Here is a 23071-nt window from a genome sequence, read left to right as displayed (position 1 = left end):
TGTTGAAAGTGGAAGAATTAGGCATTGGGAGCATTAAGTTGTACAGTTGCTTAAATACTGTGCAGAGCCTATCCCCCTGCTGGCTAGCAAAACCATGGTGTTAAGGCTCTAATCAATGGAAAATTAACATGTTGAAATGGTTATGGCAGAAAATGGAAATCCCGTTCCCCTCAAGAACAGAAGTGAAGTACAAATGAAAAACAAGATGATTAAAATGGATGGATTTAAATAAGGGTTTTCTGCTGGCTGAGTTAAACCAGGATTAAAATCTGATTTAAATCAATCCACTTTGGAGCATAAAGCAAGTGTGGTTTGGCTCCTCTCAGAGGATTTTTTTTTAAATTGAACTTAAGCTGACCATCATAACAGCCAAGCTGCCTCTGAGCTTCATTAAACCTCCTGTTACCTACCGAATGGTGGATTGTTTCTTTCATCAGGCCCCCCCCACCAAGCTTTGAAAAGATAAACGGTTTCAAAGACAGAATTATTTTATTATCACAGAGCAATCTAATATATAATAAAGAGGAAAAAAAGAGTTTCAGGGTATTAAAGATACACCTTCTGCATTAGAGAGCAGTGTCGTACCAGCACTCGCTATGCAGACACAAGAGAAACAGCAACAGAGAGAAAACAGCTTCAGTGATACATGAGGTACCTCTGGAGAAAGTGTCACCGCTTGCCCCCTCTCAACTGACCCGGGACAGTTCTCGTCCTGTTCATCCCCCAAAACAACGGCTATGGCTGAAGAGCGTTTTTGGCAGGGTGTCGTACTTCCGCTCTACAGAGGCCTGGCTTGAGTGGCAAAGATGCAGGCTTCCCAGCCCGCCGATCACCCGGCCCTTCGGCCACTCACTGGGGAAAGGCCAGGCTGAGTTACTGGGTTGCCTTCCCCTGCCACCACCTCTGTAAGCAATAAGGTGATTCTCTTGAGTTCTGTAAAACTGATCCTACCTTCTAAGTTACAGAAACTGAGCCCTGCCAGCCTGTAACGCTGCAGAGGACTTGAAGAATCCCGTCATTTCCATTTACTGGCACCTTTGCGGGGGATCCCCACTCTCAACTTAGAAAAACAAAAAGCCCAGTCCTGCTGATGCAGCTGTCAGCATCCTGATAAATGGGGGTGTGTTTTGAAGGTACGCCAGAGAATGTTTTTCTTCTGCTCCCTGACAGCAGCGATCCAGCCACGCTTAGCCCGAGGAGGGAGTGAATCCCAGGAGCTGCTCTATTGGCTTGTACCTCCACTCATCTGCCTCCAGCTCTTCCACCAGACCGGCTAGTTTTTCCATCCGTGCGACTTGTTGATCTGCAAGAAGTTCAAAGGTAACTGTGGTTTGCAATGACAGCGCAATGAAACCTTTCAATTAGATGCAAATTCCCAGCTGTCAATGGGGAACAGAGTAGAATAAAACCCACCGAGCCAATTTGAATGCAAACCCACTCTACACGACGCCCTATGCAAACGGCGAGACCTCGCCAGATCACAGGAGAAAGCAGGGACAGGCTTTTCTGCCTCGTCCAGTGCTGAATGTGTATTTACCCATCCCTGCCCGTGCTGTGTAAATTCAAGTCCTAACAGGGAAACACAAGGCCAATTAGTGCATGGGGGTGAAAATAGGATGAAGCTCATTTCTTTAGCGTAAATATTTATAGTGCAAAAGAAAAGAGAACTTCAGAGATGGCTTGGTCAGCCCACGGTAAAGCTAGGTGCAGTGTGAGGAGCTCCTCATTTTAATGAGGGTCCTTTGAGCAGGACCTGGATGACTGTAGCAGAAAGGCTCTGCAATCAGAGCACGCTAATGACACAAAGGTCCCCATGGAGAGACAGGCTGCCTCCCTGGGGATCCTCAAGACAACTTGTTCCTCTGTTTTATTTAAAAACGGTTGTGTGTTGGGCACGCAGGCTCCATTTTCAGTTACATTAGCTGCAGTGGTAGAGAGATGAGAACAGCCCTTCTCTTGGCTCTGCTGGAGGTTTAAGAGAGCAGCGGCCTCTTGGAAAAATGGCCTGCTACAGGCCGACTTAGTAGCAAGACGCGTAACACAAAATGTACGTGATTTATGCTGACTGCAGCAGTGGGTGCTTTTAAGAGGGACTGTTCTCACTCCACCTCCCGCAAGCGAGTGCTTTTGGGAACTGGCAAACAAACAAGCCAAAAAATGATGACCTTGATCTTTTTTTAAGCCTTTCCCCTTTCTTACACGGAGGCAACCGGTGCTCCACAAACCAGTTTCAAAGGCTGGTGCTTATCAGGGTGCCAGTCTGTGCAGCAGCCCCCAGCAGCTACAGCCATAGTAGCGCCGGAGCTGTGGAAACAATGGCTCTGAGGTTCGGCTTTGTGCTTTGGTTCAGAAATAGAGGATCACAGCCTTGCAAGCTGCTGCACACCCCCAGACCTCCTCCTCACAACCTCCCTCGCCAGCGATGCACAGGAAACCTCGCTGGTCTGAGACAACACGTGGAAGTGTTCTAGCTGACAAGAGGCGGGGACGAGAAAGGATGTGACCCTCGAGCAGCAGATATGGTCTGGTGCTGAGCTCTACCCAATGTCTTAAGAACGAAAGCTGCCGTGCAGTCAAGCCCATCATACAGTTACAGGCACCTGGGCGGCGGGCAAAGGCCCCAGGAGGGAAGCCCCAGTTCAAACAAGATGTAAGGCTCTTTCTTGGGGAGGGTAGGGAGTGGAGTCAGCCCCATCACGCCACGCCAGGCACCCGCATGTCCGTCTCCTGAGCACCTTTGGAAACCTCGCTTGACCCTGCCAGTGTCACGAGGGCTCAGCAGAGAAACAAAGGTGGAATCAAGTGTCTCTTTGCCCGAGGCCAGAGAGACAGTCAGTGCTGGGCCAAGATCAGAGCGTGGGCGTTTCCTGCCCATAACCTCCTCTTCTGGCCTCACCTCTCGTGAAGGCAGCGCAGCACACAGCGATGGAAAAACAAGCTTCGAAAGGCACAGCCTGTTCCCACCCAGGCTGTGTGGGTTCCCGTCGCTTTGCATAGGGCTTGCAAAAGGACTCAATGATGGTCTGACTTAGCGTTAATTCGCCAACTTAAAAGGCTATTCTGCTTTTTTTGTGGTCGGCACCCGAGAACATGTCAGCCTTTTCTCCGTGCTCCCCTGCCATCTTCCCCCATCAACGTGCAGTTAAAATAGATGGTGCTTCGGTGCTTACCGTGTTTCACTTGCTTTAATGTAGATGCAACCTGATAGCTGAAGACAGATTCACAGAGGAATCTTTCGGAGCCATCTGTAAACAGAAAAAGGGACATAGTTTTATCTGAGATTTTTAAGACTGAGCAGCCTTAACCGAGTGCCACCTACCTTCTAATTTTATGTTCAAGGTGTGGGTTTCCCCACTTGCCTTGTTCCGACACTTTCCCCTGCACCAAGGGTGCAGCGCTCCGGTTTCTGGCCCGTACAGCCCCACGGTCAAATCCTGTGCGGGGCTTTGGCTGGTTCCCGGTGCTGCTGGGGAATGGCTGTGCTACCTGGGAGACACCCCGGCTGACACTCTGTTACATACCCTCTGTCAAGCAATTTTTGTCCATTTTAAATAGAAGGTAAGCTAAGGAGAAGCCAGCTAATATTATGGCAGTCTTCGATTCCCTCGGGGCTCAGACACTTGTGTCCTTATAATGCTTTATGATTTCCCACAGGCTTAGACCATAACCCCGTATAAAGGATTTCAAATAATGTGGATCTTGCCATCTAAGTCAGTAATTGATCACACAACTGTCTCAGAAATAAAGCAATGTAGAATACATAGCTAACTGTGTGCCAGGCACTGACATAGTTTGTACTACTTCCTTCTGAAAAACACCAAAACACCTACAGGTTTATTTAAAACCAAGCGAGATAGATAAAGTAACAATAAAAATCAGTCAGTTAGTGGGGATTTTTGAAGAGGAAACTGGTATGCAGTTACTCCACTAGTACCTGCCTGACGAAAGAATGGGTGTATCACCTTTTATCTCAGAAATTAAAAAGCTAACCTAAAGCTTCCTGCCACAGGGAGAGTGTTTAGTTGTTGCTGCTACCCAGAGCAGACAAACTGCCATGTTACTGGTAAAGAGGTCAGCCCAACACAAAATCAATTAAAAGCTCTGAGCCATAAAAATGAGGAGAGAAGCAATTTCAAAGACTAAGGGTAGAAACAGACCCCTGGCCCTGGAAAATCTAATCCAAAGCTGAACCCCAGGTAAGAGGGAAGAGTCGGGAGTTTTGCTGTGCTCAGAGCATCCTCTCGCAAGCTGTTGAAATGGTGTGTTGGTGCTGCACTGTGCTATTTCCAAATGTACCCTTCCCTTTCCTCCGACTCCCCAGCCCGGCTGTCCTGCCGAGTGGCTCTCGGGAGGAACAGCTGTCTGTCTATTTGGTAACATGAAGTGCTTCATCATTTTAATTTGTTTTGAGGGCTCGTTAAGTTCTATGAGCAAGCCTTTAGTCATAATTACTTCAACAGACCGGCATATGGGCTCTAATGTGTAATAAAAACAGTCCTTGAATGATATAGTGATCAGTTCCCAGCTGCCCTGCGTTGCTGTGTCACTTCTGAACTGCAGGGCCACCCAAGCCTTGGTCCCACCACCCCAATGAATTTCAGGCTCAGAGAGTCAAGTGTGCGGCATGGTGACATGGGAAGTTCAAGGGGAACGGACAGACAAACAGACAGACCGACCCTGGCTTAACCCTGTCATCTGGAGGACCTGCCCTTCCTCCCTCACCCAGAGCAGGGGCAGGGATGTGCAGCTGTGACACACCTGGGTCCTCCTTCAGGCAACCCTGACGAAGCGGGTGGCAGGACTTGGGCACCCAAACGCAAGACATGGTGCTGGATCAGAGCCCCGACCCTCTCCAGGCAGCCCTGGAGAAACACCCCGACAACAGTGAGCCCAAAAGGATCCTTTAAGCCTCGAAGGATTAAAAGAGAGGTCTAGTCCTGATTTATCCTCTTGCAGACCTCTGCGGCGAGGTTTTAATTTGGGTCGAGGGCAAAAGCAAGCCTGACGTTTCCTGGCCAGCAGGGATACAAGCTGCCTCCTGTACTAGCCCAGTCAAATCCAACCCCAGAACGCATTTTGCCAAGAAAAATATTCCTGCCTCAGCTATCTTTACAGTAATTCCTGCTCGACATCAAAAGATTAGCTAACAATGAGCAATTAACACCGTCATGTTCCCTTTCAGGTAGATTGTTTCCTCGTCTGAAGTGTTGTCACGGAGCTAAAAAAGAGGTGACTGCCAGAAAAATCACTTCCTCATGAACAACTGGTGGGAGAGCCGGGGCTGCTCGGGACCTACCCGAGACCTCGTGCTTCCTTCCTCCCTCCAGCTTTTGCCAGCTAAAGTCCAAAAAGGCAGTGGGGTGCCAAGCTCGGCAACTCCCTTCTAGGGCTGCCGGCATACCAGGAGGAACAGGGAAGGAGAAGGGCAGGAGCAATCACCTTCCAGCATCTCCCCGGCTCCTTTGGGGTAAGTGAAGAGGGCTTTTCGGGGCGGCGCCAGGTCCGAAACGCTGAACCCCGATCCTGTTACAGAGCTGCCGCTGACTCCACCAGCTGAAGAGGATGAGGAGGAGGCTGCCATTTCACCCCGTCCCAGCCTGGAAGAACAAAAAGGGAGCAAAGCGGAGTTAGGAAGGGCGTCTCGGAGCTTCCCAGGGCACGAAGCCAGTGACCACGCACATATCTGACGGCAGATGACGGCGGCGAGGTCCAGGAAGAGCCAGTGAGTGGAGTTTTGGGCTGCCGCCCCTGCTCCATGGCTCCGCAGCCTCAAAGCACTGGTGATTTGAGGCTGCCCTGCGTGCGTGGGAGAGGCTGCCTGTGCCCGCTGCGGGCATGGGTGCAGTTAGCCGTCGCACCACGCGGTGGCACCCAGAAACTGAAGGTAACCCACACTCTGACCCCTCGGACAACAGGGGCCTGGGAATTCAGCGGGAGGATCGGAGAGTTCGTAAAAATAACCTGGCGCAGGTCACTGGCCCGAATTCGCTGGCCTTCAGCTGTCTGGTGCTTTTTCCGCTCCCCAGGGTCATAAAAAGACTTCTTTTTTTTTTTCCTTTTTTGCCTTGTTTCCAGGAGCACAAACACAGAAAAAGTCCTGCTGCCTCATAAAACCTGGAAGCCCGCAGGACTGCCAGTTCCAGTGTCACATCCTGCACGAAGCCACGCCGGGCCTAATTTGCAGCAACTGCCCTCTGCATCGCTCCAGATGTGCTTTTGCTTTTAAAACCCTGTGTTTGACCTAAACTGGCAATGGCTGAGCATCCATCTGCCTGTACAGCGCAAGCCCGGTCGCATCTTGCGCACCCTTTTCTCAGCCTTGTTTTTAAGAGGTATTGGCTGTACGTTTGCCGTGAAGGAGCACTTAAAACTTGTCACATACCTCTCCGATAGTAAAAAAGCTGTCACTCAACACGTGTAAGTGACAGCACTTGCTACTCCTCCAAACCACTTATAAGCACTTCCCAATTATTCTGCCCATTTAACACATTTCTATTATCCTACCTATTTAATACACTTCTGCAGACTCTTTAGGCTGGGCAGACAGCGCCTTTGGAAAGCACTCAAAGATTTAGGGAAGAAAATGGGTTTTTAAAAGGCTGTCACAACTAGAAATTGTATGCTCTTTCACCGTTAAACTCACGGTTGTTTCATTTACTGCAAGTAACACAAAACGGCGCGACAGCTCGCAGAGGACCCTGGGCGCTTACGGGCTGTGAAAGAAAATGCCTGGATAAAAGAAAGCTTTAATTTGGCTATGAGACGTCCAGGAACACCTTCCTCCGCAAACCTGGGCAGGCCCGGCTCCCCGCTCCTGAGGGAAGCGACGGTTTGCGCGGAAATGACACCGACCGGGGCTCGCAAACCCGGCGGATTCCGAGGCACAGCTGCAGGATTTTTATTTTAAGCAGGCTGAGGCAAGCACACAGGAGGGGGACGGCGGGCCAGGACGATGCCTCCACAACCATCGCCCCAGCCGCCGGCCATTTTGCGGGGGGGGGACGACGACCGGTGGGGTTGCCGGCACTGCGCATGCGCCGCGGTGCCTCTTGCCCACACTCCCCCCGCCGGGGGCAGCAGCCTCGGTAGCGCCACTGCGCCTGCGCCGCGCCCGCGCCGCGCCCCGCCCCGGCTCCGCCCCTCCCCGCCCTCTCTCGCCGTAGCCCCTCCCCGGCTTCCGTAGCAAGCTGCTTCCCGGTGAGTGAGGCCTCCGGCGCCAGCTTCTCCCCCCCCCCCCCCCCCGCTCCCCGTTCCCGTTCAACCGAGCGCCCTTCTCCTCCCGGGCCGCTTCCCCTCCCGCTCCCGGGGGGCGCCGGCTCCTCCGAACCTTACCTGGGCGCCCGGACGGCTTGGCGCAAGCGGCGCGCGTGATCGCGCTCGCGGTGCATGCTGGGGCGGGCGGGCGCCCTTCCTACTTCCGGCGTGGGGGGAAGTGGCGGCGGGGGGCGGGAACGGCTGCGGCGGCCATTGCCCCGCGGGGGGCCGGGCCCGGGGACCCCCGCGGCTCCCGGGCTCTTCCTCAGGGCTGTTGTGCCCTGTCTGCCGCTCAGCCCCGCGGCTCCGGCAGGAGCCTGGCCCGATCCCTCTTCCTGCGTGCGTGGAGAGACAAGTCCGTCCCCCCCCAGTCAGTCAGGCATTGCTGGTGCGGTGGGGTGTGGTCGCTCCTGAGTGTTTTTTAAAAGTCCTGTATCAAGAAATTGTGACACCGGCTCTGCAGTTTGGGGGGAGGAAAAAAAAAAAAGCCCAAACCACTGAGTTTTTTTCATGGCTTACTCTGTCTTCGTCTGTGCACAGTTCATGTCTGTGCTTCTTCCCTTCAACTACAGGAATGCCTTTTTATTTAAGTTCGGGTGGTTGTAAGTAATTTCAGAAGGTGGGGCTTTAATTGAGGGGAAAAGCATTAACCTTCTGAACCTTGTGTCACCCCATACAATAAATCCAGTTTAGGATAAATGCATCTTCAAAGGCAAGCTCTTCAATTTTTCCTGTCAGGTTCTGTTGTAGCGGCCAGGTAAACCGTCTGACGAAGGCGAATTTTTTGGTGGAGACTTTGCCTTATGAGTAACAGAAATTTCTTTTTTAAAAAACAAGGCAAACTGAGATACCTAATGTTAACGATTTCAGTGAATGTAGAAATTAAAGTACTGAAGATGTAAAGTCTCTGATAGATGACTGCCAGTTCTTTGCTTTTGCACCATTAAATGTTTTCTACCATAAAAAGTTTAACTTTTTATATAAATAAAAGTTTAACCCTGTATTTCTAATATTGTTTGGAATATTGCGGGGTAGCGTAAGACCTTTATGTGTATGCCTCAAACTTATGATGGTGCTCTGAGGTGGAGGGCAGGAGGTGTAACAGCTTACACCACCCAGCGCCAACCCCTTGGAGCGCTTTGTTTCCCTTCCCCAGCCGCCTCCTGAGCAGATCCAGGGAACTGGGTTGGCTTTTGAAAAGCTCCTTAGGCCTTTGAGAATCTAATGGAGGGTGACAGGTGTTTTGAGAGAGATCAGTGCTGTAGGGGAATCCTTGCAAGAGGCTGGGGTCTCTTTGGTCTGCAGCTATGGAAAATAATGAGGTGAAACTGTTCAGAATCCTGAACGGTGCTGAAATGGCACGTTGACTGAGGCTGCAGTGAGTTTTAGCTAAAACCTGTGAGTTTCAGGGACAGCGGTGATCAGCTGTTGACCTCCTTGCAGGGGCAAAAACCCTGATGCTTCATTACGTATCTTACCACTGCTTAAATTTCCTGGTTTTACTTGATTGTGCTTTATGAGTGTACTCGTAAGTTCTCATAAAATTAGTCTTTGAATGAGTGACCTGAGGTTTGAGAAGGTACTGCCTTTCTGAAGTCTCTCCTGCATATGCACAGGAGTTATAGCTCTTGTGGAGGTGCAGACCTCACTGTTTACCTCAGAGCCCCTCAGAGCTCCCCCGATGCCTCTTACAAATTATTCACGAGGAAACTTTGAAATTTAGCTCTCCTTGGCATAAGTTATCAAAGCCGTCTTTGTTTTTGCATTAGGAGGAGGAGCAAGATGGACATTCTGCGACCCACCCTGATAAGGATCGGGGGGCGAGTATACAGGAAGAATCTCATTCAAGAGCAGGCCTACCAGCATGAGGAGGAGGAGGATTTCTGTGCAGGTAGAGAGTGCTGCGTGAGGGGTGACCGTGGTGCTGTCAGGATGTGCTACAGGCGAAAGCATCGACACTGGGGACCTAGGGAGCTCTTGGTGTTGTCTCTGACATCTTTATGTGCACAAGGACCTGCCCGTGTGGTGGAGTGAGGTGTTCAAGAGGGGGGAAAAATGCTTTGCATTGGTCCCTGATGATCCTGCTGACCAAAGAGTGGATGTAATCCCAGTTACTTAATGGGGGGTTTGGGTAACTGTGCTGCTGACTGTTGGTTATGTTTGCTGGTTGTGAAAGATCTCCAATAAAGAGGGAAAAAAAATGACCTCCATAGATCTGTTTTCCCCAGGTTCCTGAAGTGCCTTTCTTTTTGGTAGTGTGATAATTTGCAGATATGGCAGGAGTAAAAGCTGCTCGCTAAAGATCCTTTGTCCTTGCAATGTTTGCCCCTTGAAGAACTGGCCTCTTATAATGTGTTTTTTGGAAGGTGTTACCTCTTTGGGGGGCAAAATTCTTCCTGTTCTGATGTATTATACTTTATCTTTCTGCCTGTTTGTTTGTTGTAGTTCTGCGTGAGTTGTTGTGGGCACAGAAAAGCTCAGCTGTTATTTCTCAAATGGAAAGGGTTGTGGCTGTTGTGTCCTGTTTCTCCCTCCACCCTGCCTTTCAGCGGATTGAACAAAGCTTTAATAACCTGCTTGCCACCCAAATTAGTCCCTGTATGTGTTGGAGAGGAGATGGAAACCATGGCCTCTTTCTGGAAGTCATGTTTGGTCCTAACAGGCACGACTGAATGGCCCACAGATGAAAGGTGCATCTATTCTTCTGTGCTGAGGGTGTGAGAATTTCTCTGCTTTTCCAAAACACTGTACTTGAACCCTTGAACCAAAACTATCCTCACCTTTTATTTGTATTCTTCTGTGACTTTAAATTCCTGCTGGGGTCTCTGAATGGGCTGGTGGCCTCCACTGTGCCAGGAGAAGACACCGTTCCCAATGGGTAGTTGCACAACTTCCAGCTGAGAGAAAACCTGGGCTATAACTACTGCTTTCCTACGCCTCCCAGCCCGGTGGATTTAGAAGCAGTCATTATGTTTTCCGGAGCTGGTAGTAAGGTAAAATAAAAAGCAGTTAGCCACAATGGAGGGGAGTCCATTTTTTTCCTTTATTTAACCTTAGGAGAAGGCAGCTGTGAGACTATTGTCCTACATAAAGCGCTGCCAAACTTTACAGAGGTTGTACAAGGTCTGTTGTTTTTTTCCTGGTAGGCCCCAGTGACTGCGCAGACGAACCCTGTGATGCCTTTGTGGTGGAAGAGACTGGGAAAGGCTTCCAGTGCAAAGTGGACGTTCCCAGCCCACTATACAAGTGAGCCTGTGTGTTTCTGGTTTGTTTGAGTTGCCACTGGCTGAGGAAGCAGTTGAGCGCAGAATATTTTTTTGAGGTCGGGGTAAGCGCCAGATCTCTGAAATGTATTCCGTGATGTGGATTTTAGCGTTTGGGAAGGGAAAATTGGCGATGCCTTTCTAGTGCAGTTGTGCCACGCTTGACTCCTAGCCTTCCCTGTGACAGAGACAGCAGGTGGTGCTTTCTTGCTGGCAGGAGAGTTTTTGAGCATCTCTTCCCTTGAACATAAAAGGAGAAGGGGAGGAAGAACTGGGGCAAGCAGCCTGGCAGGGGGAGTTTGTGAAAGCTTTGAGAGAAAGTACACACGACTGGAATTGACTGTTGACTCCAATCTGATGTTTACTGGGAAGCCTGTAGTGTTCAAAGCTTTATCTAGTTATTTTTGACAGTAATGTAGAGAAGGAAAAGTGTTCTGTTGTGTATTTGGATGCTGGCAAATGACTACCTCGAGCAAAGCAAAAAGCAGAAAAAGAGCCCTTAGTTCTTCATCAGCTGAAGTAATGGGAAAAAGGGATAACCCAGCTGACAAATAAGCTGTGGCAGGATGTGCTGTGTAGAGCTATCATGGACCGACTGACTTGTTTTAGCTTAAGCCAGTTGTGAGCCACGGGTCAACATCGTCCGGTGGTCCTGGGCTGGTCACGTGTGGAGTCCTGGAGTAGCCTCTGTGCCTGGACCTGCTGGTGGAGCTGGGTGCCTGCATCTCTCTAGCACAGAGATACCGAGTCCAGGGGCACCCAGCTGCCTGGAGCCATCTCGGAGCCTGGTTGATCTGTGACACGGTTAATCTGCTGGCTGGACAGATGTGATGGAGAGTGGCCCAGCGACACTGTGCGGGTGACTCCCTTGGACTTTTATGCTTCCAGGTACATCATTGGGAAGAAAGGGGAAACCAAGAAGAGACTAGAAACAGAGACTCGAACCTCCATCAGCATTCCCAAGCCTGGAGTGGAAGGAGAAATTGGTGAGTTTAACATGCACAAAATGGGTGTTCTCTCATTAGCTCTTGCACAGACATGATCTGAGCGGGGAGAGGGTATAGGAGGTGTTTTTCCTTTAATTCCTGCTTCTGACATGGCACTGACTCACTTTATGGCCCTGGGAAAATCACTTCACTTTTCTCTTGAGTTTATTTTTTCTGTCTATAAATGCTTATAAATCAGTGTAAGTTTTTTCGGGGGGTGGGGGGGGAATTAATCCGAAGAATAGAATAGTCTCACTGAAGTCACTTCTGGGCCTTAAATAACTGGCTTTGAGAACTTTGGGCCTGAATGTGTTGGATTTGTTTTGTTTTTAAAATAATACCATTTCCATTACTAAGAAACTGTAATATACATCCAGAAAAAGTTACCGTGTTGTATATTTATGCATGAAATAAACTTCAGCATCTGCTTTAATATGAGAAGTGTGTTGATGATGTTGCTGCCTTTCTGGTGTTGTCACTTCACTTGATCCTGATAGTGAGAGCAGGCTTTCTTGTACCGTATGTTCCTTCTCATCACTTCCAGTGACTTAAAAAGAAAGGAGGTGTTGCTCATAAGGGCTGGCCCATGTGGGTTTCTGTCTGAATGGATATCCAGAGGGCCCCCTACGCACGCTCCGCTGATAATTGGCACGGTGTGCAGTTACGTTCGTGGTAGAGCTGTGAGGAGTAAGTGATGGGGGGATCCAACTGTGGTGCTGCAGAGGAATGTGGCAGTACTTCTCAAGAAGTGGGTCTTGACTTCTTCCTGAGAACTGTGAAGGACTATTAGGAAGGTTGAGAGATGTTGAAAACATGTAATAAGAGGAAGCCAAGAAAATTTTGCTCCTTGCAGTTCTTTCCTTTCAAGCTCAAGTGTTCTCTGTTTGGTGCCTTGAAGTGCATGCACAAACAATATAGGCCATCTTGATCTTTGATAGATTTTCTTTTCTCTTTTGCTTTGACTGCTTTTATGAAAACTTGAAATAATGCTCTAGAAATCTGAAGAGCCACTGAAATGACAGACTCTTGGTTATTGTTTAGGCACTCAGAGCTGACTTTCTTGAGAGCAGAGGGATACTTTTGATGCCATCATCCTGTCTTTACAGAGGAAAGCACAGCCGTGTCAGGCATTTTAAGTCAAGCATGGAGTCTGGCAATATTTCTCTGTGCAGGGTTGGGGGTTTTAATTCCTAACACTTCTTCAGTGAGCCCGGGGCTAACAGTAGAGAGGTGCTGTTGTGCAGGTTTTTCTAATTCCTCCTGTCATCTCCTGGGTGAAATGTTCTTACCTTCACAATATCCTCCAATATTGATATTTTAAAGTGGATGGATAAGCATCATGTAAAATCACGATCCATTTAATTACTCTTTGTTTTGCATGGACATGGGTGTCAGTAGTCTCACTGTAGCTTCACGGAAACCAGACAGATATTGTTTTGTTTCCTTGTAGTGATTACAGGGCAGCATCGCAGCAGTGTCATCTCTGCCCGAACACGGATCGATGTTCTCCTGGACAGCTTCCGTAAGAAGCAGCCCTTCACACACTTCCTGTCCTTCGCTCTCAACCAGCCTGCCATCCAGGAGAAGTTCCTGCAGTTCAAGGAGGAAGTGTTGGAGAAATGCTCAAAGGTAAGGATCCACAGGAGAATTAAAATCAAGTGGAAGCCCTTCGGCAGAGTACCATTTCATTTACTGAGATAGCTTTTTGGCGTTTACCTTGAAGGCCTTATTCTATTCTATTTCCTAGGAATGTATTTTTAACAGCCTTTTACTTAAATTGACAGATCTGCTGTGAATTTGTTGAGTGCTGTTGTGAAAACTTCTGGAAAGTAGAATGGCTTACTTAGTAAATTGTTAGTAAAATACTTTGTTCTCCTTAGAGATTTTCCTAGGTGGGAGGATATCTAAGATTCAAAAGAGGGTTGAAATTGTTTTTGGTGGGTTTTTTTGTTTTTAATAGGAAAACCACTAAATAATGTAGTGGACCTTTCTACATTTTATACAATTTCTACAGAACTGTGAAACCATGTAGGAATTCACAAGTCTGCTGCTGCTTCTGTTTCACTTTTCTTTTGGTTACTGAAAGTGAAGGAAGATGTGTGCCATTACCGGAGCTGAGCAAGAAATGACTTGGTAGCACATGCCATCCTGCAAATCTAATCGCTTCCCTTCTTCCCCATGAGACTTTGTGCTGACAGTCCCTCCTACTTGCCTTCAGATCTTGCACTGAGAGCAGCAGGAAATAGTTAGGCATAGGGAAATGAGGAACAGAACGACGTGAAAGCTGTGTATTCCCTGGTCTATTTTAGCATGCTTCTAGTTTGACAGAAGTGGTACGTCAATGCACAGGGCCAGGCTGAGGAGAGGGAACAGTATTATTAAATTGCTGTGTCCTCTGAGTCTGCTGGGAGGGCATCTCTAGGCAAGAGAGAAGGGTTCCTCTTTATGGCCGCTGCAGGTTAGATTGCATACACGCAGCAGGATTTTGTGGGCTGATATTCTTACCTTCGTGTCCATCACTTCTGCTTGTGCCTTTCAAGGGGGAAAATATAGTCTTGCAGATAGCACAGCTTAAGAAGTTTAGTTTCCTATGTCTTCATGCCGTGGGTGTGAATTATCTGCTATCTGAGGAAATACGAGTTCTTGCTCAAGTTTTCGTGGTCACTTGCATGTCACTTGTCTCATCTCTGAGAGCAGAACTGAGCTGGCTTTGCAGTCTTGTCTTTTCTGGCAGTTCTGATTTAAGTCCCTCTTCTACACCCAGCTGCCTATTTCCATGACATCTTAGGAGCTTTCTATCACTCGTGTTTCCACCTGATGTTAAATACAACTGAAACTGGCCAACAGATCCAGGGATTAGCAACCAGTGCAATGCCATGAGCACCCTTTCCTTAGGCTAGGAGGGTATCACTGGCTCGATGGTCTATCCCCATTAGCCAGCAGCAGCTACCTTTATTAAAGCTTACCTTTGTTAAAGGAAAGCCCTGAAGACAGGGGGATGGAAACATTAGCCTAAGAAAGTGTTGGTTGGACAGAGTGCTGGAGCTCTGGTTGGCGTCAGTGGTGGCCTGGCTCCCTCTGTTGGTTTCTAGTTCTAGTCCTTGTGTGGGAGCACACCAAAGTTAGAGGGAGAGAAGCGGCTCTTTGGGGGGCCGGTAACTTCAGCATGGGGCTCTGGTAGTGGGTGTTCATGCCGTTGGCCCTGGACTGAGACCGCTGCTTTCAGGCTGGTGCTTCTCTTGCCCTTTATCCCCTTCTACCTGGGCTTATGGCTGTTAAAGTCCTTTAACTTGATCTCCCTCGAGGTCTGGCCCTGCTCTGCTTGAAGTCTTGGCATCCTGGACTCCACTTATCTGATCCTTCTCCTCCCTCTAGCTGTCTGCCAGCAGATCCTTTGGATCTCTTTTGTCCCTTTCCATGGACAGCAAACCCAGACCTGCCTGCTGTACAGGGCAGTAACCTCAGTGTCATCCCATATGTCTTGCTGGGTTCTGGCTTCCAGGCTGCCTCGGTGTCAGGTGAATCCTTTCAGTGTCACATCTCTTTTATTCACCTTTGCGGCTAATGCTGTCGTTCATGCTCTCATCCTGTGTCTCTAATCCTGCAACACACCGGCCTTACACAGGACTAGCTCTTCTTGCAGAGCACTCATTTTTCCTGCCTGCTGGTTTGGTTGCATCTCTGCAGCCCTCCATTGGCCCAGCCTCTGCTGGTGATCTTACTTGCTCTCCAGACCCCTCCTGATGTGTCTCTGCCACATTGTTTGTCTCTTGCTCACTCTTATGTATCGGTTTGCATCCCTGGGTAGGCAGGGAGGTCTGCCATCCACTTAGAAACATGTTCACCAATTTACCTTGGTGCTTTCCCCAGTGTTGTCAGTCTCATTCCGAAGGAGCTGGCTGGGAACATCGGCAAACCTTCACGTGCTCCTTGCCCTAGAAAGCTGCAGAAACCCAAGCTTTGTCAGAGGAGTGCTGAGACCACTGCTGACCAGGCTAGTCATGTTAATTTTTCCTCCTCTTGCCTGACCTTCTCTCTCTCCTGCAGTTTTTGTTCTGTGTCTGGACAGCACTGAGTCCTATAAGGCTCTGCTTCATGGTCGGGGACCCTGCAGCACAGGCATGCGTGTGGGATTACATTTCAGCCTAACAGCTACTTCTGGCTTTTAGTAACCTCAGACTTGAACTGTACTCAGAACCAGCACCGAGGCATGAATCCTCCTAATACCAGTAATAGCAATATCTCCAAGAGAATGTGGCACTCAAGACATGGTGTGCCTTTTGCTGCTGCCGAGTCATCAAGGTGCTTTTGGGGAATCTCCCAAAACGATGGCAGCTGAAGCTGTCCTATGTCAGGACACATCTATATGGGTGGAGGCAGAAGGTCTGGGGCTGTAGTTCCCGCTCTCCGTGCTGTGTGGCCACAAGGTGCCCTGGCCTGGAAGCTGCGGGGGTGTGTTAGCACTGCTTGGTGTCCTGTGCCTCTCAGGAGGGCCTGAAATGTTCCTGTTACTGCTTACATCAGCTCTAGAGTTTCCATTTTTAGTCTGAAATATAGAATTTGGTCAGTAGCAGGTATTTGGGGGTTTGCATATGTATAGCGTAGGAATATATGGTGCTTTATTTTTCTGCCCTTCCTTCTGGTATTAGGAAAAGGGTTTCCAGATATATTGCTGCCTGTTAGTTCAAGGAGTATATTGCAGCCCCGTATGTCTCTCAATCACTCCACCAGCCGGTAATGCCACTCTAATACCACTTTATCTCACAGCAGGGTCTGGTAGAAAGCACATCAGTAATGAAAAACAGTAATTCAAAACTGTGCCTCACAGAGCAATAAGAGAGCTTATAGATTTGTCGAAAGCAACAGGATTTCTCAGGATACTTGGAGAAATCTGAATAGGTTTCAGTGACAGAAGCGGTGCGCTTCTCTTCCTGGTGCAATTTGCTGGTGCAAAACATTGCAGAATTAGGTAAACTCCAGGCTTTGAATGAAGCTTGGTAATAACGGTAAGGAAGGGAAAGGACCAGGTGTGCGTATGTGAGGATTTCTTCTGGCCATTGAGCATTTGTGAGGGACTCTATTTCTCTCTGAAGCAGTTACCATGACAACCATTCATTTATATTTTATAGCATAGGGTTATGTTGGTGCGTATATGCTTTCTAACTTTTTTTTTGTGTGTGTCTTTAAGACCTTTTATAAGATGAACCTTGTGTTGAAATATGGAACACTTCAGATGTCATTCACACTGTTGTATGGTCAGGGCTGCCAGGCAATGAAGCAGGGCCGAGGGGAGGCTCTTATGAGGCTAATTTAATATAAATATGGGGAGGTGGCTCACCTGGACAGCCTCATTACTGATGTGGTGCAGTGGGAAGTCGGGATGACTGGATGACCTTGGAATTCTCCTCGCACAGTCATGTAAGTGTCAGAGTGAGGAGGACTGAAACGTCTGTCTGAGTGTGCAGGTGGAAGAGGGAAGAGATTTTGCAGTAATATTGCCATGAAAAATCACAGTTGGGTCTTTCAGAGCTGTGCAAGCACAGCATTTGCAGTCTTAACAGGCTGCAGATGTAGCATGGAAAAGAAATATGATTGCTGTAATATATGGCAACCTGTAAATATCAAACATTGCTAATGAGATATTATATCTCAGAGTGGAAGGGACAGAAAATGGGAGGGGTTTATCAGGCTGCAGCTCTTCAGTCACTTCTGAGGAAATGCTGTTTTTCTGGCTCGCTCCTTTGTTTGTGGATCAGAGTGGGAGAGGGCATATAGCTGGCATGCAGTATCCTGCTATTAAGAAAAAAACCAAAAACATAAAGCTGTCTGCAAACATTGGAAGCTCTTAAGACAGTAGGGAGAATGCAGCCAGGGAGGAAGGGCTAAGGAGTTTGATCCTTTGCCTTGTCATGTAGAAGGCCTGAGGTGTGTTGTGGTCTATGGTTTCCCTACTACAGGGCCTTAGATTTGGAGGAACAACATGCTTGGGCTTTACAAAGAGAGGTGGAGACTCCAGATAAAACCCTTTCTGTGTTCCTTCTAAAGGAGAAGAGCAAAGGTGGAATCTAAGTAGCAGGAGGGAGAAGAAAAATTAATTTTTAAGGCTGAGTGGAAATGAGTTGTTTTTTTCATCATGACAGGGCAGTTGGCAGGGAGAGGCATAAGCTGGAATGGACAGTCATCACATAAGGATGGTGCATAAAGGGGATATTCTTCCTGCCTCTCGGTACAGAACCCAAGTTTGAACAGTACATTTTTAGAGGGATGATAGAGTCTGTTTTATGTGTTTCTATCTGCCAGCAAGTTCTTGCAAATATGCTGCTTTCAGATTCCCCTGTAGAATATAGGGATTCCCTGCTGTGACACCTTGCCTTCCCTAATCTGGTGCTCTGCTTTCATTAGGGCTGGAAGCCGCCACTTGCCACAAGCCACTGTGACTTGTGCTATGAAGGAGATCCCACCTTTCACTGCATGGGGGAGGAAACTGGTGAAAGAAGAGCTTGTCACCGAGAGGCACTCAGAGAGCAGGGCTTAGATCCCGGTGGATCCCTCTGCCCATCTCTGATGCTGAATCTCACTCCTCACTCCTGCTTTTATGGTTGTAGGTTACCTTGAGAAGGTTCCTTAGGTATTTGGAAGATGTCCATAAAGTCCCAAAATCACAGTGTTGACAGGATCACTTCTCTTGGGCTTGTTCTCCCTGGAGGAGGAGGTTTGTTTTTTTCCTTAGCAGTAGTTATGAACACATATTTCTAGGCACTGCGTTGCTGTTGTCTGGCCCTGCTGGTCAGTTTGCAGAGGCCTGATACCACTGGACAGGACAGCTTCCTGTGAGGCGCCACAGCGGTCGCTGATAGCATATCATAATCTGGGATTAGAATAAGTGAGTTCAACCTTTTTTGCATCTTGGTGAGCAGCATCCAGCCATGAAGGGCTGCTAAGACGCCCGCAGAAATGTTGCCTGTTCCAAGGAGAGCTACCTCTGACGTAGCATCTATTTTATGCGTGGGAGAGGTGGGATCTGCTGGCCTGTGAAAGAGTAGGGGTGTAAGCAGGGTTTTTAGGAGCTGTCTGAAATACTAGGGAGTAAACCAGGAAGATTATCTAGGTCTTGGCCTGCTCACTGTGCACTGCCCTTGCCTGCTAATCTCCCCAGCAGTGGTAGCGTGGCTTGTGGAGGTGACGTGCCATCACTTTGTCAGCTACCAGCCCACACTCAGGTGTTGGAAAGCTCAGGGGAAAATGGTGCTTTTGGGGCAGGTTGATGTTTACAGTACAAATAGTGCTGGGGCAGAAAATGAGGGTAGGGCTTTTGCTTTCTGACCTGCGAACTACTTTCTCATTACTGTACATCATCTGTGCACACTGTGGGAGTGACTGGTTGGCCATGGCAAGGATAAATTGAACTTTCTCTCAGTTTCTGTTACCCGAGCTATTGTTTTGTGATAGGCCAAATATTCTCTGGCTACAGATACCATTGGAGAAAAACAGCTGGTGGAGAGATGTCATGTCCTGTCATGCATGTTAACAGCAGGATGAATTCAAGGAAGCCACAAGGCTTTTACCGCAGCGAGGGGAAGGTGGGGAGAAGGGAGATGGAGCCCTCCCTCTTTCCTTTGCTCCTGATGTGCCTGACATAGTTAGTCCGTGCTTGTTTCAGGCTGCTGCACAGTGCTGAGGTTTGCAACATGCTTTGCCGCTACTAGCATGGTATGATTTGGGGTTTCAATTAGCAGTAAAGTAATTAGCAGCGGTGGAAGGTACATACATGCTCTCTTTTTTCTGGGGACAACCACGCTTTGCCAGCCTGCAGCTGCTGGAGCAAGCCCCAGGCCTCCATGTTGCAGGCTGGCTCATCTCTAGTCCCGCCCATAAGCACCACTGTAAAGAAGAGTATGGATGTTGTCATTAGACATGAAAAATGCTGAGTGAGATGTGGGGCATTAAACTCTGACGGGCTGAGATACTGCAGTATTTAAACATCTGAAAGGTTTTATTTCAAACTCTGAAGCACAGCTAGAAACTTCAAAGCTGTCATTCTCGGTCAGTGAACTTTATTCAGACAGAGAAGGGCTTTAGTGGCCTGGCAAGTTGGCTTCTTCTGGAGTTAAAAGTGGAGGTTACTTAATGTGCTGATGGGAAATGGCCACTAAGTGGAAATAATTGTTTTAATATGGGTGTGTTAACCGTCCTCGAGGTATTTTTATAAATATCCTAGAACAAAAGAGCGTGTTTTTTAAAGCTGAATGTAACCACTGCTCCACCTGGGAACAGTTCTTCCCCAGCAACAACACGTAGCTCTTCTTATAAAGGGAATTTAAACTTAATTCATCTTGGCAAACTATAGGGCACATGGGAACGAGAAAAATGTAATTATCAGAGCTGGTATTAGCTGTGCTTGTGTTGTGAGGTGCAACCTGTGTTTAGACAGGATTTAGAGACGATTTAGAGCTTGTCACTACAGCTGGTTCCAGCTTTATTGCACGAAAAATGGACTTGACTCAAGTTTTAAATCTGTGCTGACTTGTGTTGAGTTCATTGCTGATGGCAGCTGCCACTTTGACAGCTGTGGAAGTCTCTCAAAATCCTGTACGAGTGAGTGCTGCTGTTCCTGGGTCCTGAGTTAGAGCCTGTCGTAACGAGCTTCCAGGCTGCCATTCAGCAGCTCTGATGAAAAGGCAGGCAGGGAGTGTGTGTGCGGTGGGGGGCTGCACCTCGCCTGTCAGGCTGAGCTGGCTTGCTTGCAAAGCCTGTGAAATTTTGTTTCTCATTTCAGCTTTGAGTCACTTCCAACCTGACCAGTGATGCAGAGATAAAAGGTTCCATGCCAGTGGGTTGGTACCTGTTGTCTGTAGTATTTATCCCTCTGATGGAGGGGGGTGTGGTTGTGTGTGAGGTAAGACACCTTATATGATTGATTGACTGATTTGTAGGATCATGGGGTCAGCAGCAGCCTGTTCCAGAACCCTGCAAAGCTTCACCTGACTCTTGGGACGTTGGTACTTCTGAACGAGCAAGAGATCCAGAAAGCGTGTGACCTCCTACAGCGATGCAAAGAGGACTTTGTGGAGTAAGTGATAAAAATGGGATGTCATCACCAAGGATATGAGTGGGGGGAAAAGCAGCAAGCTGTCTTTGACCAGGGACAGCGAAGAGAAAAGCAGCTCAATAGTCTATTTCAACTCTAGAAATTTAGAAAAAGGCTGAAATGTTTCAAGTGGGAGCAGAAGAAATCACCCAGTGGTCACAAAGAGTCTTACAGCATCTTGCAGCTCAGCTCAAACCCTCAGCATTCCCTGAGAACCTGTTCTACTCATTTCTTTTTCTCACATGCATCCCCATTATTTTTGCGTGAGCAATTTTTGCTGTTGTCCGCTGCCTGCTGCAGAGGGAGGGACGAGCTCCCTTACCTTCGCACATTGCCTGCAGTGGGCTCTGGCACGCTGCTTCCCTCCTGCCTCAGAGCAGATGCTGAGGTGTCCTTGACATGCATTTCTTGATGCGGGGAGCTGTGTGCAGGGAAGCCAGCATGAGCCGTGTGAGTAATCAGTCTGAAGCGTTCAGTGCTGCTCCAGGACTGGGGCTTTCTCACTGCCTGTTAACACTTGAGCTGCAGATGTTAGGGCTTTAACTGTAAATGTGGTTGAATGACACTGTAATTAGCTTATCTCTGTTCAGCTTAGAAATTGGAGATGGCCTGAGGGATTGGTTTATTTATTTATTTCTGCAAAGCCTTTGCACGTAGAGCATAGATCCTTCATATTTATTTATTTCTTTATTGCCTTGGTGCATGGAGAATTAGCCATGCTGTGCCAGCTAATATCTGTGGGAATTAATGCATGGTCAAAATTCATACCTCTGCCTTTAAAATGACAGCGCCAGTTGTTCAGCTGTTGAACAGAAATGCAAGTGCGTTTCCAGAGGCAGGCTCTGCCCACAGTATTTGGAAAGTGCCAGCTTCCTCATAAGTGGATTGAACTGAGGCAAAGAAAATCTTTACTCTCTATTTCCTTTAGTGGAGGGGGAATCAACACTTGAATGTAACCTTTAGCTTATTTCCCCTGCTACACCCAAATCAATATACTTTGAAAATTAATTTAGGCTCCCTTCCACCCACATAAACTTTCATTAGTGTTCATTTACTTTTCTAAATGCAGGTAGTGCCCTGTGAGGGTAGATGTGCCCTTTTTGACCCTTTTTAGAATATGTGGCCTTTAGCACTCTTGGTGTGATGTGCATGAGAGTACACTTGCGCTGTTTTCCTCCCAGTAAACGTACTGGAAGGGGAAATCGCGCTCTCCTTGTTCCACCTGGGAAGCTTTGCTGAGAATCTCAAAGGCGGTCTCTTGGGCAAGCTGAACAGAAGTGAGCAAGGTTAGAGCAAAGTCACGCTCACATTGTTAACTCGTGTTTATTACTTCTGCCTGCCCGGACACTCCCTGTACTTTTCACGAGACCTCGGCGTTAAATGAGACAACGGCACTTACTCACAGGGAGCTTTCGCTGCGGTGCCCTGCCTCCCTGTGATGTTCTGGTGGTAAAGGCAAGGAGGTGGCATGTTTGGAAGCAGATACGCTTCACAGTGTGTTTGCAGGTGTGGGAGTGCATATTACATCCTGCATGTGTTTTTGGTTTCGCCTTCCTGCAGGAGTAGCTGGAGCTGATTTTAAAACAGCTCTATTTACTTCCAGCATTTGTAAGTGGATGTTGAAGTGTACTTAAAACTGCATTCTGTATCGAGTACTTTTCCCAGCGAAAATCAACGAGCTGGAGACTTTGTGTCACAATCGCTCTCTTCACAGGGAAGGCAGGAGCTTCTTTGGAATGAGAACTTGTACCATTTTACCGCTGATGGGTTTTCTGAGATGTAAATGGAGATCTTCGTGTTGAGATGGCCTGTGAACACTGACAAGTTGACTTAATGTGTGTCTAAAACACTGAACGTATGAGTTTAAATTTTTTTACAAGATTTCTTGAGATGATGAGACAATAGCAGCTGTAGCCTTTTGAGCTTTAGAAATTAGGGAGCCTTTTTTGTGTTTGGGTTTTTTCAATGCAAACAACCTAAAAGATACCGGAAAGAAAATATCTCCTCAGTGGAGTTCACTGCCCCATATGGTCTGTATAGCATTTAAGTCCCGCTTAACCACAAAGTTGTGTTTAACTGTAGCAAAAAATGTATTTTATGTCATTCCCTTAGTAAAACCAAATATTTAGTGTGTGCATGAGGAGTACTATGTGTTGCATTTCAAAAGCAGGTGTCTTGTTTCACTTTTTAACATAAGGGATTTCTTGCATTTTAGCCAAATTGCTGGAGGCAAGCCCCTGACCGTGGAGGTGGCAGGAGTGGAGTACATGAACGATGACCCTGCCATGACGGATGTCCTTTACGCCAAAGTCCACATGAAGGATGGCTCTGACAGGTGAGTTCCCCATGCTCCTTTCTTTCATTCCTCCTTGATGTGCTGCGGCAGCAGTAGCAGTGTGCCAGAGAAACCCTGTGCTGTCTGAAGCTATTGGGTACTGCTAGCAGTCCTTGGGTCAGCAGTCAGGAAGATGAAGTCATTC

At 48.0% G+C, this 23071-nt stretch overlaps 2 protein-coding genes across 4 annotated transcripts in view; one reads left to right on the top strand and one right to left on the bottom strand.

The window, feature by feature from the left end:
• Window positions 1–470: 470 nt before the first annotated feature.
• On the bottom strand, window positions 471–7483 carry ANAPC16 (anaphase promoting complex subunit 16). The gene is made up of 4 exons (XM_069795852.1): window positions 7333–7483; window positions 5440–5597; window positions 3171–3245; window positions 471–1303 (listed from the first exon to the last, which is right to left on the bottom strand). The coding sequence occupies exons 1-4, from the start codon at window positions 7386–7388 to the stop codon at window positions 1188–1190; spliced, it is 405 nt and encodes a 134-aa protein (XP_069651953.1). The 5' UTR covers window positions 7389–7483; the 3' UTR covers window positions 471–1187.
• Window positions 7123–23071, top strand: part of ASCC1 (activating signal cointegrator 1 complex subunit 1) — a 38564-nt gene continuing 22615 nt past the window's right edge. Inside the window, exons 1-7 of one of the 3 annotated variants that reach the window (XM_069795850.1) lie at window positions 7123–7197; window positions 9024–9145; window positions 10401–10500; window positions 11406–11503; window positions 12954–13132; window positions 20437–20573; window positions 22807–22926. In XM_069795850.1, the coding sequence (XP_069651951.1) occupies window positions 9037–9145; window positions 10401–10500; window positions 11406–11503; window positions 12954–13132; window positions 20437–20573; window positions 22807–22926 (743 nt within the window). In that variant the 5' untranslated portion in view covers window positions 7123–7197; window positions 9024–9036. Of the gene's footprint in view, window positions 7198–9023; window positions 9146–10400; window positions 10501–11405; window positions 11504–12953; window positions 13133–20436; window positions 20574–22806; window positions 22927–23071 lie in introns of those variants that run through there. The other 2 variants (XM_069795851.1, XR_011326786.1) reach the window with 2 other exon arrangements.

Source organism: Haliaeetus albicilla, chromosome 11 (assembly GCF_947461875.1).
Source record: "Haliaeetus albicilla chromosome 11, bHalAlb1.1, whole genome shotgun sequence".
NCBI lineage: Eukaryota > Metazoa > Chordata > Aves > Accipitriformes > Accipitridae > Haliaeetus > Haliaeetus albicilla.
Note: the sequence above shows the minus strand (reverse complement) of the source record. Positions and strands in the feature narration are given on the sequence as shown.

Coding starts and splice junctions, on each gene's coding strand:
- ANAPC16 (XM_069795852.1), bottom strand. CDS start 7,388: ATGCACCGCGAGCGCGATCACGCGCGCCGCTTGCGCCAAGCCGTCCGG. Junction 5,598..7,332: donor CAAGCCGTCCGGGCGCCCAG/GTAAGGTTCGGA, acceptor TTGTTCTTCCAG/GCTGGGACGGGGTGAAATGG. Junction 3,246..5,439: donor AGCCGGGGAGATGCTGGAAG/GTGATTGCTCCT, acceptor TTCTGTTTACAG/ATGGCTCCGAAAGATTCCTC.